Below are 11,253 nucleotides of genomic sequence, written 5' to 3'. Positions count from 1 at the left end.
GTTATGCGCGTGCAGAGCCGGACAGGTCGAATACCCCCTCGCTGCCAGCTGCATGGGACCGGCGCGGAGGAGTCGCAGCCACGCGGGTGGCCGGAGATCACCATCGTCTCCGGAAACCACCGAAATCTCTCGTGCGTTTCGTACCCTCTGGACAACTTGAAGCGGATGTTTCTGAGGGCTCTCACTGCAAAAATTTCCTGTTTTCAGTATTGCTCAACCCCTTCTCCGCTCAGAGAGGAGATGGAGCTGGGGTGCCGACCGCAGCTGAGGGATGAGTAGCCTGTGCTGAGCGGGGTGCCGGGAGCTCAGCCTTCCTGACCTCTGCCATCAGCAGCTATAGACATCCATGTGCCCCAGAAGCTCCTGGAACTCTCCTCCACAGGGAACAAGAGGATGTGAGTGGATAAACACACACACATACGTCTGTGCGGGGTTGTTACTCCACAGAAGCTGCGGGCCACGGAGAGAACCCAGTCAATTTGAGTGCATGGGTATTGCAACTATCTGGATTAACTATGTGGATTTTGAGGGCCTAGGAAGTCGATGGGATAGGCAGGAGGCTGGGTGCTGCCCTTGCTGCCAGCCCTCCTCTGCCCAGAGGGCACGAGCGGCTCCAGCATCCCCCTCTGGTCCCTCCTCACAGGACGGGTTCCCCCATGTCACTGCCCAGCAGAGACCTCTTCCCACCAGGAAGGCAGCCACAGGGTTTCTCCTCATTCCATCCCCACTGGGATGTGCGGTGCCACATTTTCAAGTTCTCCCCAGAGGTCTCCAGTTTCCGCCCCTTCGGCTTCTCTGGGCCAAAATTTGGGGTTGCCCTGCTGCTCCTGCATCCGTCCTTCCCTGGCTGGCAGAATGGACGCTGAGGAAAGAAGCACCCAGGCACGGCTCAGCACAGCAGCCCCCTCCGGCATCGCGCCCAGCCGGCGGATACCACCGGCACTGCGAGTCGCAGCCTCCGCGTTTCGCCTGAGAAGGGATTGAAGAGGGAAAGTGTTGCTGAAGTAGCCGAGCTGCGGAGGCGGAGAAACCACGAAGCTCACAAGTGCGCCCCGTGTCCTCGCGAAGAGCGGCAGGGAGACACCCGTGTGCGGTGACGGGCGTGAGCCTGGGTGGGTTGCGGGGCAGGTGGCGAGGGGGGCCGTGCGCACCAGGCCATCTGGTTCGGTCTGGAAGTCGAGCCCATGGTAGCTTTATCTTATCTTTTTCTTGCCTGGGATATTGCAGCTGCGCAAACTGTTACTCTTTAACCTGCAGGAAGGAGAGACTCAGCGAGCACTTAACGCAGCGCAGCGAGAATCTGGAACAACGCTGAGCTTGGCGCTGCTGCCAACGGCCTCGCGGGGTCGAGGATTTAACTGCCAACGCTGTCTGAATCCTATCGCTGCGTAGTTAAGAAAAATGAGGCAGGGGACGAAAAGGTTGGTGAAAGGACCCACCTGGGGCAGCTGTGGCCCTTTCCCTGTTGACATGGAGCTGGTCTTTGTTTCCATCTTCCCACAGGAGGAATCCTACACCATGTTGATAAAGCAAAGGATTTACTGTCCACATGGGGTGGCTGGGCTGCCGGGGCCAGACCTGACTGAAGCCAAACATGGCCAAAACTGTCCCCTTCAGGGCTGTAAGGGAGCACATATACACAGCCCTAGGTGTCCTACAAACCAGGCAACCTGAATTTTCCATCCCCTACCAGCATGTGAAGCCGCTCTCGGCGTAGTGGAGAAGGTAGCACAGCTCTCCCTCCTTGCAGGCATTCGCCGTGGCTCTGAGCAGTTGGATGAGGCTTTGAGCAACCTGCCCTAGTGGAAGGTGTCCCTGCCCATGGCAGGGGAGTTGGAACTGGATGATCTGTAAGGTCCCTTCTAACCCAAACCGTTCTATGATTCTATGGAGTCCAGCAGGCAGGCCCAAACAACCCGGGGGAAGGAGCAGCTGCGTTAGGCCTTGATGGAAGCGTAGAGCTTCTGCCTGCCCGGGATTGGGCACCTCAGACAAGACTGAGGACAGAGGCACCACGTCCAACCTTTGTGGGGATCTTGGTGCTGGGTTCACAACATACCTGGGGAGGAAGAAATGGGTTCAGCCGAGCTTTGCTCCCCTTGGGAAGGCACGGACCGCCACGTCCTCCTAAAAGAGCAACCAGGAACATCAGGAGCTGAGAAAGCCGCTGTAATACAGACAGGCTTGGGCAGGAGAGAGCAAATGCTTGACAAATCAGAGGAGCATCCGATGTGCTTAACTCCAAAAGGGAAAAACAACTGCATCCTTGTGGGAGCGAGCAGAGAGGAAACATTTTCCCAGCCGACATGGAAAAAGCAGCGACTGCTGAGGAATTACCTACTGCTTCAGCTCTCTTCTCTCAGCAAAGACCAACATCACGTTCGGGTGGGATGAAAACTGCTGTGCAACCCCTCTTTCAACCACTGCCCAAACCCACTGCTGGCGGTGCTTCCCGCTTGTGCCTCCCCTGTTATCACAGCAGCTGGGAGAACCCCTGAGGCCTCCGTCAGTGAAGGGGGAGCCGAGTTAAGATCCCGGCACAGAAAATATCCTTGAGCTTTGAGCCCTGTCCTGCGGCAAAAACTGTGCAAAGCGCTCAGGGAGTCTCAGCCTGCCCCCAAATCCCTCCTTCTCCTCCCCACCCATTAGGCTGTTGCTAAAGGATCTCCACGGGGCACCATGCATGTGGCTCTTTAGCATTTATCTCAAAGAGGCAGCCGTGGCTTTCCCATAACGCGCCCTGAAGCGTGCTGGAGCTTTAACAGCCCGATGGCACCTTAGCTCCACTTTTCCTTAGAAGGAAGCGATAAAATAGCTAATTTATACTGCCCCTTAATTACACAATGCAAAGTCACCGTGTTTTTTCCTGTTCTGTAGGATGGTGAAGCAGGGAAGTTGACTGTTGGCGGGTATATGACGCTGTCCCCCTACTTTTCCTGCTCCTGCAGGAAAACGGAGACAATCTTTACTAGAAGTGTTTACACGGCAGGAACACCGAAACTGCGGGGCAGACTGCCCAGCCTGAAACACGAGCAGGACATGAGCAGCAGAGCTTCTGCCGTCTCCCAAGTAAAACAAAATGCCGGATTTTACCGAGTGTAACTGCCGAGCTCTTGCCCAAATGGCATCCAAGTGCTGTCGCCTCCAGCAGCCCGCCGGGGTGAGCTCAGCCCAGCCTGGACCGGGGGTACCCATCCCAGGGGAGCAGCACCCCCACGCGCTGCTGCCCTAGGCCCCAGGGGCGATGGAAGCAAGCGGGAGCGGCGATGCCTGCAGCACTGCGGTTGCAGGAGGCGCAGGACTTGGATCACCACTCCCCTGCTGCTTCACAGGTCGTGAGTCCTTACTGCAAAGGTGCAGAGAAGAACAGCCTCGCCGCTTGTAACAACCTATGTCAGGGAGGTGAGATGGAGCAGAGCCAAAGCAGAGTTAAGAGTGAAGGAAACAGAAGCTGGGAAGGAAAAAAAAGACCACAAAGCAGCTTGTGCGTGGTTATTATGCACTTACAGTGTTCTCAGGCGGCTTAGGGAAGCAAACTGGAATTAAGCACTAGGCATCAGCCCTGGTGCTGCACTCTGCCCACGAGCCCACGGGAGGCTGGGAGCACCCAGAGCCGGGCTGACTGGCAACAGGTGTATATGGGGAGGAGGAGGAAGAGATGGGAAGGGCTGAAGGCTGCTGACGATATGAGCACACAACTGCCTCCCTTAGTCTAAAGGTCAGGGCAATTAAAGGACTGCCTTTTGGCAGAGCTCACCTGCGTGAGCACATTTAATCATTCACGCAAGGGAGAGGGAGGCTCTCCGGCTCCTGGGGCAGGAAAGGAGGGAAGAGAAGCACAGGGGAAACAAGCACAGCTCAGGTTCCTTGTGCGCAACGAGCCGCTGCGCCCCGGAGGAGAGTCCTTCTTCCAGCAGCACCTGAAGGGGCTCCTAGAAGCAGCACTGAAAGCCCAGTGGAAGTTACCCACTTGTTTGTTTTTCGGCACATTTGGCAGGGATCTAGCCACAACTGTCCCAACCCATCGTTAGAAACGAGCCGCTGTGCTGCTGGATACTCCCTCTCGCCTCTCCAGACAGACAAGGGACTTCCCTGTGACTTCTGAGAATCGAGTTTTATTCTCCAGCAAGAGAGCAGCGACCGATAAAGTTCTCTTTATTACAGACCTACAAAAGGAGATCCATAAAATACTTATCTCTATTTTCTCTTATAAAATTATGACGGGAGCCCATGGATTAGTGGAGGAATTATACCTGTCCCAGTGACACAAGGACAAAGGGACAAAGAGGCAGGTTCCACAGACAAGGCAGAGGCATTCTCAGCTTTAAACAAACCCACCCAGGGCAGGTATGTACCCACATCTTGCAGGGAGCAGCTGCCCTCTGCTCTGGGCTATCAGATGCTAGGCAAAGGGAAAAACGTTCCTCCTCTTACACAGCAGCAGCTCCGCACGTCAGCTCTTTGCTGATAAACACAGGCTCCTAATTCCAGCCGCATTCCCCGTTTTGAGAATAAGCAGCCCCACTCCTTGGCACCCTTTACAACTGCTGCTGCTCGAGAGAAAGGGGAGTGGGAGGGAAAGGGTTACAACACTGTCCGTTTCCTAAAGACCCCAAACCAGAAGAAAACCCCAGGTTGTACAAAGTCAGGCAGCTCACATGCCCCTTGGCTCTCCCAGGAATGCACAACGTGGAAGTGTCCAGAGACAGAGGTAGAGCCACCCTCTTGCTTCAGGCTCCAATGAGTTTCTTGAGGAATGCCTCCAGCTGATCCTCGTCCTTTATCCCCACAAACTTATCCACCACGTCTCCGTTCTTCATAGCCAGCACGGTTGGTACTGCTGACACCTGGGAGCAAGAGAAACAGGGTGACAGAGACAAGCAGAGGCTGCGGGGAGCCCAGCTGCACCCAGGCCCCAAACGGAGCCCCACTGAAGAAGTGGCTATGCGGGCGCTGAGCACACATTGCTCGAGGGCAACAGGTCCACTCACAAAACACAGGCCAGCTGAGCTCCATGTTCCCGCTCTCCCTGTGGTCTCATCTCGGCACTGACTCCCATCCCGCTGCTTAAGTCGGGGCTGAGCAGCTTCTTGAGTTTAAACGACACCCAAAATTTTAAAGACAAAACCAAAGCTAATATAAAACCAACAAGGCCAAGGCTTTCACTACCCTTCCAGCACAAACTCCTCTTCTCCTTCCCTTTCATCCTGTCGTAAGCAAACCAACCCAGCCTTTTACCAGGACACCTTCAGACATGACCACCTTGGGATGTCTTACAGCCAGGGTGGCACCAGACGGGACCCCAGACAGGACTGGCACGGGAGGAGGGTGCTCCCCCATCTCTGCACAGGCAGATCTCCTGCTCCATCCTATCACGGTAATGCCACCCCCCTCCAACCTCACTTTCCTTTTCTTCTCCTGTTTGGAGTGCTTTAGCTGGTCACACACTGCAGATCCCCAGTGATTAGGTAAGATGTGAAAAAGTCCCTCTGAGAAGAGCCAGCAGGCAGCTGTGCTGCTCTGGGCATGGCTTTTTTAGCCCAGAACAAAGCTTTCTGGGAATTATCCAAGAGAACAGCAGTGGAAATGACAACGCTCCCCAGGGACCTGCTGGCTGACCAGCGACAGAAGAGACCCCAGGGACACGATCGAGAGAAGGAGCAACCAGAGCTCAGAGAGCTGCGGCAGAGGAGACGTGGTCACGTTTCTTACCCCACAGCTTTGGTGCCCTTATCTCTGCAAAGCCTCCCCCTGAAACACGTCCTGCCCTTATCTCGCCTGCTGCCTCCCTGCCAGCCCACGGAGCCTTCCTGCATGCGCAGCCAGCAAGGATCTGCAAATCCCTCCTTGGGAAACACGCCATAAGGCTGGCTTTCCTCCATCGGGAGCCTGAGATGAGAGGGACATTTTGTGCCTCCCTTCCCAGCCAGCCAGGACGGCGTGGCTCATCCTCCAGGACCGCCTGCGCCGTCTCAGCTGAAGGGATGGGAGCGCTGGGGCTGCGGCAATGCGCGATCTTCAGCTCCTCCTAGTGACAGTGGGAGTGGATCGTGCCTCATCCTCCAGGACCGCCTGCGCCGTCTCAGCTGAAGGGAGCTGCTCTTCTAATGCAGCTGGGGCTGCGGCAACGCGCGATCTTCAGCTCCTCCTAGTGACAGTGGGAGTGGATCCAGTTCCATCCCAAAAACCAGCATGGCCAACCACCACCAGCATCAGGCCAGTGCCGCCTGGGTGAGGAACGGGCGACTGAGGCACCGAATGCAGCCCACCCACAGGCCTCGGGTCCTCCACCTCCTCGCCTTCTCCAGCTGGGAGCCAATCCCGGGAATGGGTGGCGGGTCTGCAGGGCTGGGCAAGAACCGGGGTCACCGGGACACGTGTCTCTGCCCAGCAAACACCACGCTTTTGCCAGCTTCCTCCCAGCTAGCTGCGGCCAGGGCAGCCCACTGCCGGAGCATGTACTTTGTTCCGCTGCTTGGGAAGCCAGCGGCATGGGAATTTCTAGAATGCAAAGTTGGGGCCTTTCCACATAACCCACCTCCTGGCCTTTTTTTAGGTCCCATCTGCACTGAATCTAAACAAATCCTCCTCCTGTAAGAGCATTTCTGGAGAAGTCGTCAGGCTGCTTTTGATCAGCGCTGAGCACGGACAAATAAACAAACACGGCCATCCAGGCTATTCCCGGCAGCACCCGCACCGAGGGAATTCTCTCCCGTCTGAAAGTGGGGCTTTTATACAAGCTGGGATGCAACCCAGCGGAGCAGGAGGATGAATCTCACCCAGGCTTCAGAATGAGGTGTAACACAAGACCGAGCTCCGCTGCTGAACGACCATCCCTGCATCCAGAAGCTCTCCCGGGCTGCCCACCCGCAGCGGCTGGAGAAGGGGCTGCCCTTTCCCAGGGGCCACGCGCGTGGGCAACGGGCCAAGGGAAGAGATGAATCTGAGGAATTTTAAGAGAGGGCAGATAAAACAAAAGTTTTCCTTCTGCCTTTCTGCTCCTGGGGTCAGGACTGGGCTGCAGCAGCAGAGAAAGGCCACAACCAGAGAAGAAAGGCGTCAGACAAAAGGAGGAATCCTCAGAGAAAGAACTTCCGTGCTGGGCATAACTGGACGGGGAAGGGCATTCCTATCCCAGGAAATACGTCTTTGCTTTGTGCTAGGACAGCTGCTTGTGTGAAGGAATGCACCTTTAGGGGGTCTCTCCGGCTCCAAGGTGGAGACATAACCACATCCCCACACAACGCACCCCCCCTTCCCCCAAGGAGGCTGCTGAAGAGGACAATTGTGCAATTGGGCGGCGTGCCTGAGCAGGGGAATGAACACGGATGGAAGGAGACTTCCTGGCAGCTCGTGGGAGCTGTGGGGCAGCACGGATGCTGAAAACCCTTGAAACAAAAACTTTCTCAGCCTGCAGACATCTGATCCCAAATGGAATGGCTTTAAGACAAATGAATCTTTCCTGATCCCTCCCAAATGCCACCTTTGGTCCCTCTTTGCTCTCTTCCCATCAACCCTTACATTCACATCTCCTTCAGTGCCAACTTCCCAGAAGACTAAGCAAAACCAAGCACGTGCTCAGCACATGAACCGAACTTCTGCCTTGAAAGGGATGCCTCAAACTTCGAGGATCAAAGCAAAAGACACAGTGACGACCCCCAGGCCCTCCTGCAGAACAAAAACCTCATCCTGTTTGCATATAAGGCTCCAGAATGAATTTTTGGAAGCTGGTCCTTTCCCACAGTCTCAATCCACCATGGCTGCAAGACAGGCAGACCCTGCAGATGGACGCATGCACCCAGCAGGCTGTGCAGCCGCTCGCTCAGCATGTCATCCAACCTGCATGACTTGGGTACTTCCAGCCTCTTTTTAAAGGCCTCTCTTCACATGCACACGCTCTATTTGCTGTTTTCCAGCCATCAGATTATCCTCTTCTAATGCCAGCTAATTCCAGCTACTGGAAGGCTTGGAACAATACAGGCAGCGAATAAATCTCTCTTCTCTTCTCCTTGGGGTGGTTGCTTTCAGAGCCTTGCCTGCATCTATCAGGATTCACGCACTCTCTGACCACCCCCGAAACCACCTCACCCTCTTCAGCTCCCTCGAGCGACGCAGCCTTTGCCCTTGGGACGCCCGGGCTGCTGGCTCCCGAGCAGGGCATCTTCCTTGGCCTGGAGCGTGCCTGCCCGCACGCCCCCGCCGAGGAAAGCGGCAGCAGCTCGCATGCTCAGCTTCGGGGAGCTGAGAGTCACATTTGTGGGCGCCAGCTGGGTGGACATGCCACCACAGCTCAGGCAGAAGGGTCTCCTTGGGAAAGAGGGGGAGGGAGCAAGCTGTTTCCACTTCCTTCTCCTTCCAGCTTGGCTGGGTGTGGGAACGGCACAGAGCATCTCCTCCAGGCTCAACACAACAGCCTGCTCAGAAGATGGGTCACACTCTGCTGGGCAACTCGAGGAGCTTCTTGCACTAGCCCCGGCCCTGGAAGCAGGACTGCACCCACGGAGGGGGAGCAGCTCCATCTGCGTGATATCCAAGTGAAAATTAAGCACTTTCTTCCCTGTAAAACACAGCAGCAGGATGCCCTGACCCCACAGCCCACGCTGCTCTTTACAGGAGAGCCAACAGGGCTGAGCACAGTTGTCAGAGAGATTTTAGCGTTTCTTAAACTACCTCATCACTGACACAAGGAAAAGATAAATAAATCACATAAACCAAGGCTGTGACCTTCTCCAGTCACTCTGCTTCTTCCTGGCAGCACAGGGAACACACACAAAAGGTATGTGAAACACTAGTGTAAGCACCAAGGTTTGTGCCTGTCAAGAGTGGGGCGCACACCCGTTGCCTATGTGCGTTCCCCGACCTGGCTTCCACCTGTCCAAACAAAACCCTCCATGGCTCCTTGTGCTGCAGTTTACAGACAGGACATTATCACCCAGCAAGAAATCCTGGACAATGAAGGGAACAAGGACAGGCTGGTTGCACGATGAACAGCGTTCAAGAGTGGAACAGACTGGGGCAGGTTAATTCACGTTCCTGCCCCGCACCTGAGCGGCCCATGTAAAACGCTGAGGGCTCCTCAAGGGCAGGCAAGAGTTTACATCAACACCTGCAAGGCTCAGGGACACCTTTCTTAGAGGTGGGGATTTTGAACACAAGCAGAAGAGCTGGAGGAGAGCCAAGCAGTGAAATCCATCTACTAACAAGTGACCTGAGGGATCAGGAACGTGTAGGCACTGAGTTACCCTTCCCTACCAAGGTCACTGTCACACAGGCACACCTCTCCCCAGGGTGGGACCTTCATCTCCCTGCCAGCAGAGGAAAGCCTGTGCTCTTCCAGCTCCTACCTCGTACTCAATAGCAAGGTCTGTGTGATCGTCAATGTCCACTTTGGCCATCAGCACCTTCCCCTCCTGCTTCGCCACCATCTTCTCTAACCTGGGGCCCAGGATCTTGCAGGGGCCACACCACCTGATGGAGAAAAAGGGGAGGGTTAGAGTTAGCAAGCGCCACAGCGACCACGGAAGGCTCGCTGGTGCGCCAGTGCCTTTACCACCCTTGCCATTCCATTCAAGATCCAGCCTGGAAACGCTATTCCTGAACCATGGCTTAAAAACCAAAGGTGCTGTCAATGGGATTTTTGGGGGGGTGGGTGTTAAGTGGAAGAAGAGGTCCCCATTCAGCATTCACGGTGCTTTTGCTGTCATTTTGACCACACTGAAGTCTGCTCTGCCAGCCTCGGTCGTCCTCCTGCCCCCTCTTCTCGGCTGTTCACCCCTACCCTGCTTTGTGTCCCCGCTGGTGGGTACGTGTGGAGCTGTGACCTCGCTGACCACAAAGCTGCCCTAGAGTGAGTGTCACTGCCGGGCGTGGGAGTCGCAGCCCACACTCAAATCGGTGTATGCCAATCACCAGACCATAGACTTCCCCTCTGCACTCCCTGCAGGGTTTACAGAAATTCCCCTTTAGCTGCAAAACTTGCAGAGGCATCACATCTGTTGCAAGAGAGACCCCCTATTCCAAACTCAAGTGCAGCAACAGCAGAGTTTGCGAGGCCCTGTACACAGAAAACACCCACTGCAGCCTTTAACCACACCAGTTAGGAAGGCATGAACTTACTCCGTCCTAGAAAGACATGAGTTAAAGCACTGAGTGCCTTTTCCTTTTAAAACCGAAGCTCTCCTAAACTTTGTTCCTCCTCAGCCTCCTTCTGAATCAGGTTTCAGGCTTTTAATTATTTATTCTGCCCTCCCTGGATGATCCCAATTAAAGTTCATTTGGGTTTGTCAGCTTGGTCTATTTAGAGCAGAAGTTTTTGGGCCGTTTCATACTCTGGCCAGAATCAGCCACAACAGGCTCATGTGACAGCACTGCAGGACCATGAAAATAAACTTGAGAACAGAAAGATAATCAGTATCATTAATCCAGCAGATAACATCTAGGAATATTTTTACTAGATACAGCAAGAGGACAACATTTTTATCGATGACACATGCGGCCGCTGGTACCACGTGGCTGTTATTAACACATAAAGGCACTCGGTGTCAAGAACCCGGCCCCAAGAGCCCGCAGCATGAGAAAACTGGAAGGACAGAACATGACGGTGCAGGGCCATACCAAGCGCAGCGTTCTTCCGTGGCTGTTAATGTAACTTGTTGTTTTTAAGAGGCTATTTAATCCACAAAGCTAAAAAAGGAGGTATCAGAGCTTTCTTCCAATCTTGAGGTGTTTTTTGAGGGATGATGCAACGCTGGGGCCAGGGTGACACCCAAGCACTAGGGAGGTGCAGCCACGCCGCTGCGGGGAACGCCTTCCCCGAGGAATTTTGTTTTACGCTCCTGCAGGGTGCGGCTACACTCAGAGCGGTGCAACCCGATGGGTGAAACCTCTATGGATTGCGCCGTAGGGGCAGAAGCACCTTTTAACACCAGGTGCCTGGCAGACGGGTTGGCAACTCTGCAGGTTGGGAAGCCCTCAGGCATACTGTGTCCCTAGGGCACCCGAGTGCCACTACCTTGGGTAAGCGGCAGGGACACACCTGCACATGTGATGGCACTGAGGGGCACAAGAGCCGTGGGGCAGGGGGGAAAACTTACTGCGCGTGGAAGTCCACCACGACAGGTTTGGGGTTGTTCACCACCCGGTCCTGGAAGTCGCTGCCATCCTGCACGTTGAAGGTGCTCCTGCAGACTGCTGAAGTGCCAAAGGCTCTGCTGTGGGGTGCCAGGGGGGCACGCGGTGCTAGGGGGCTAGGAA

The 11,253-nt window shown here is 55.1% G+C and overlaps 1 protein-coding gene across 1 annotated transcript; it reads right to left on the bottom strand.

The window, feature by feature from the left end:
- Nucleotides 1-4,105: 4,105 nt before the first annotated feature.
- Nucleotides 4,106-11,248, bottom strand: TXN2 (thioredoxin 2; the record flags this gene model as incomplete). Its single annotated transcript, XM_010152595.1, has 3 exons — nucleotides 4,106-4,847; nucleotides 9,345-9,468; nucleotides 11,094-11,248. Coding segments are annotated over 3 exons (396 nt in total), but the record flags the coding sequence as incomplete, so codon positions are not given.
- Between the last annotated feature and the right edge of the window lie 5 nt (nucleotides 11,249-11,253).

Source organism: Eurypyga helias, unplaced genomic scaffold (assembly GCF_000690775.1).
Source record: "Eurypyga helias isolate BGI_N326 unplaced genomic scaffold, ASM69077v1 scaffold5855, whole genome shotgun sequence".
NCBI lineage: Eukaryota > Metazoa > Chordata > Aves > Eurypygiformes > Eurypygidae > Eurypyga > Eurypyga helias.
This window is presented reverse-complemented; position numbering and strand designations above follow the sequence as displayed.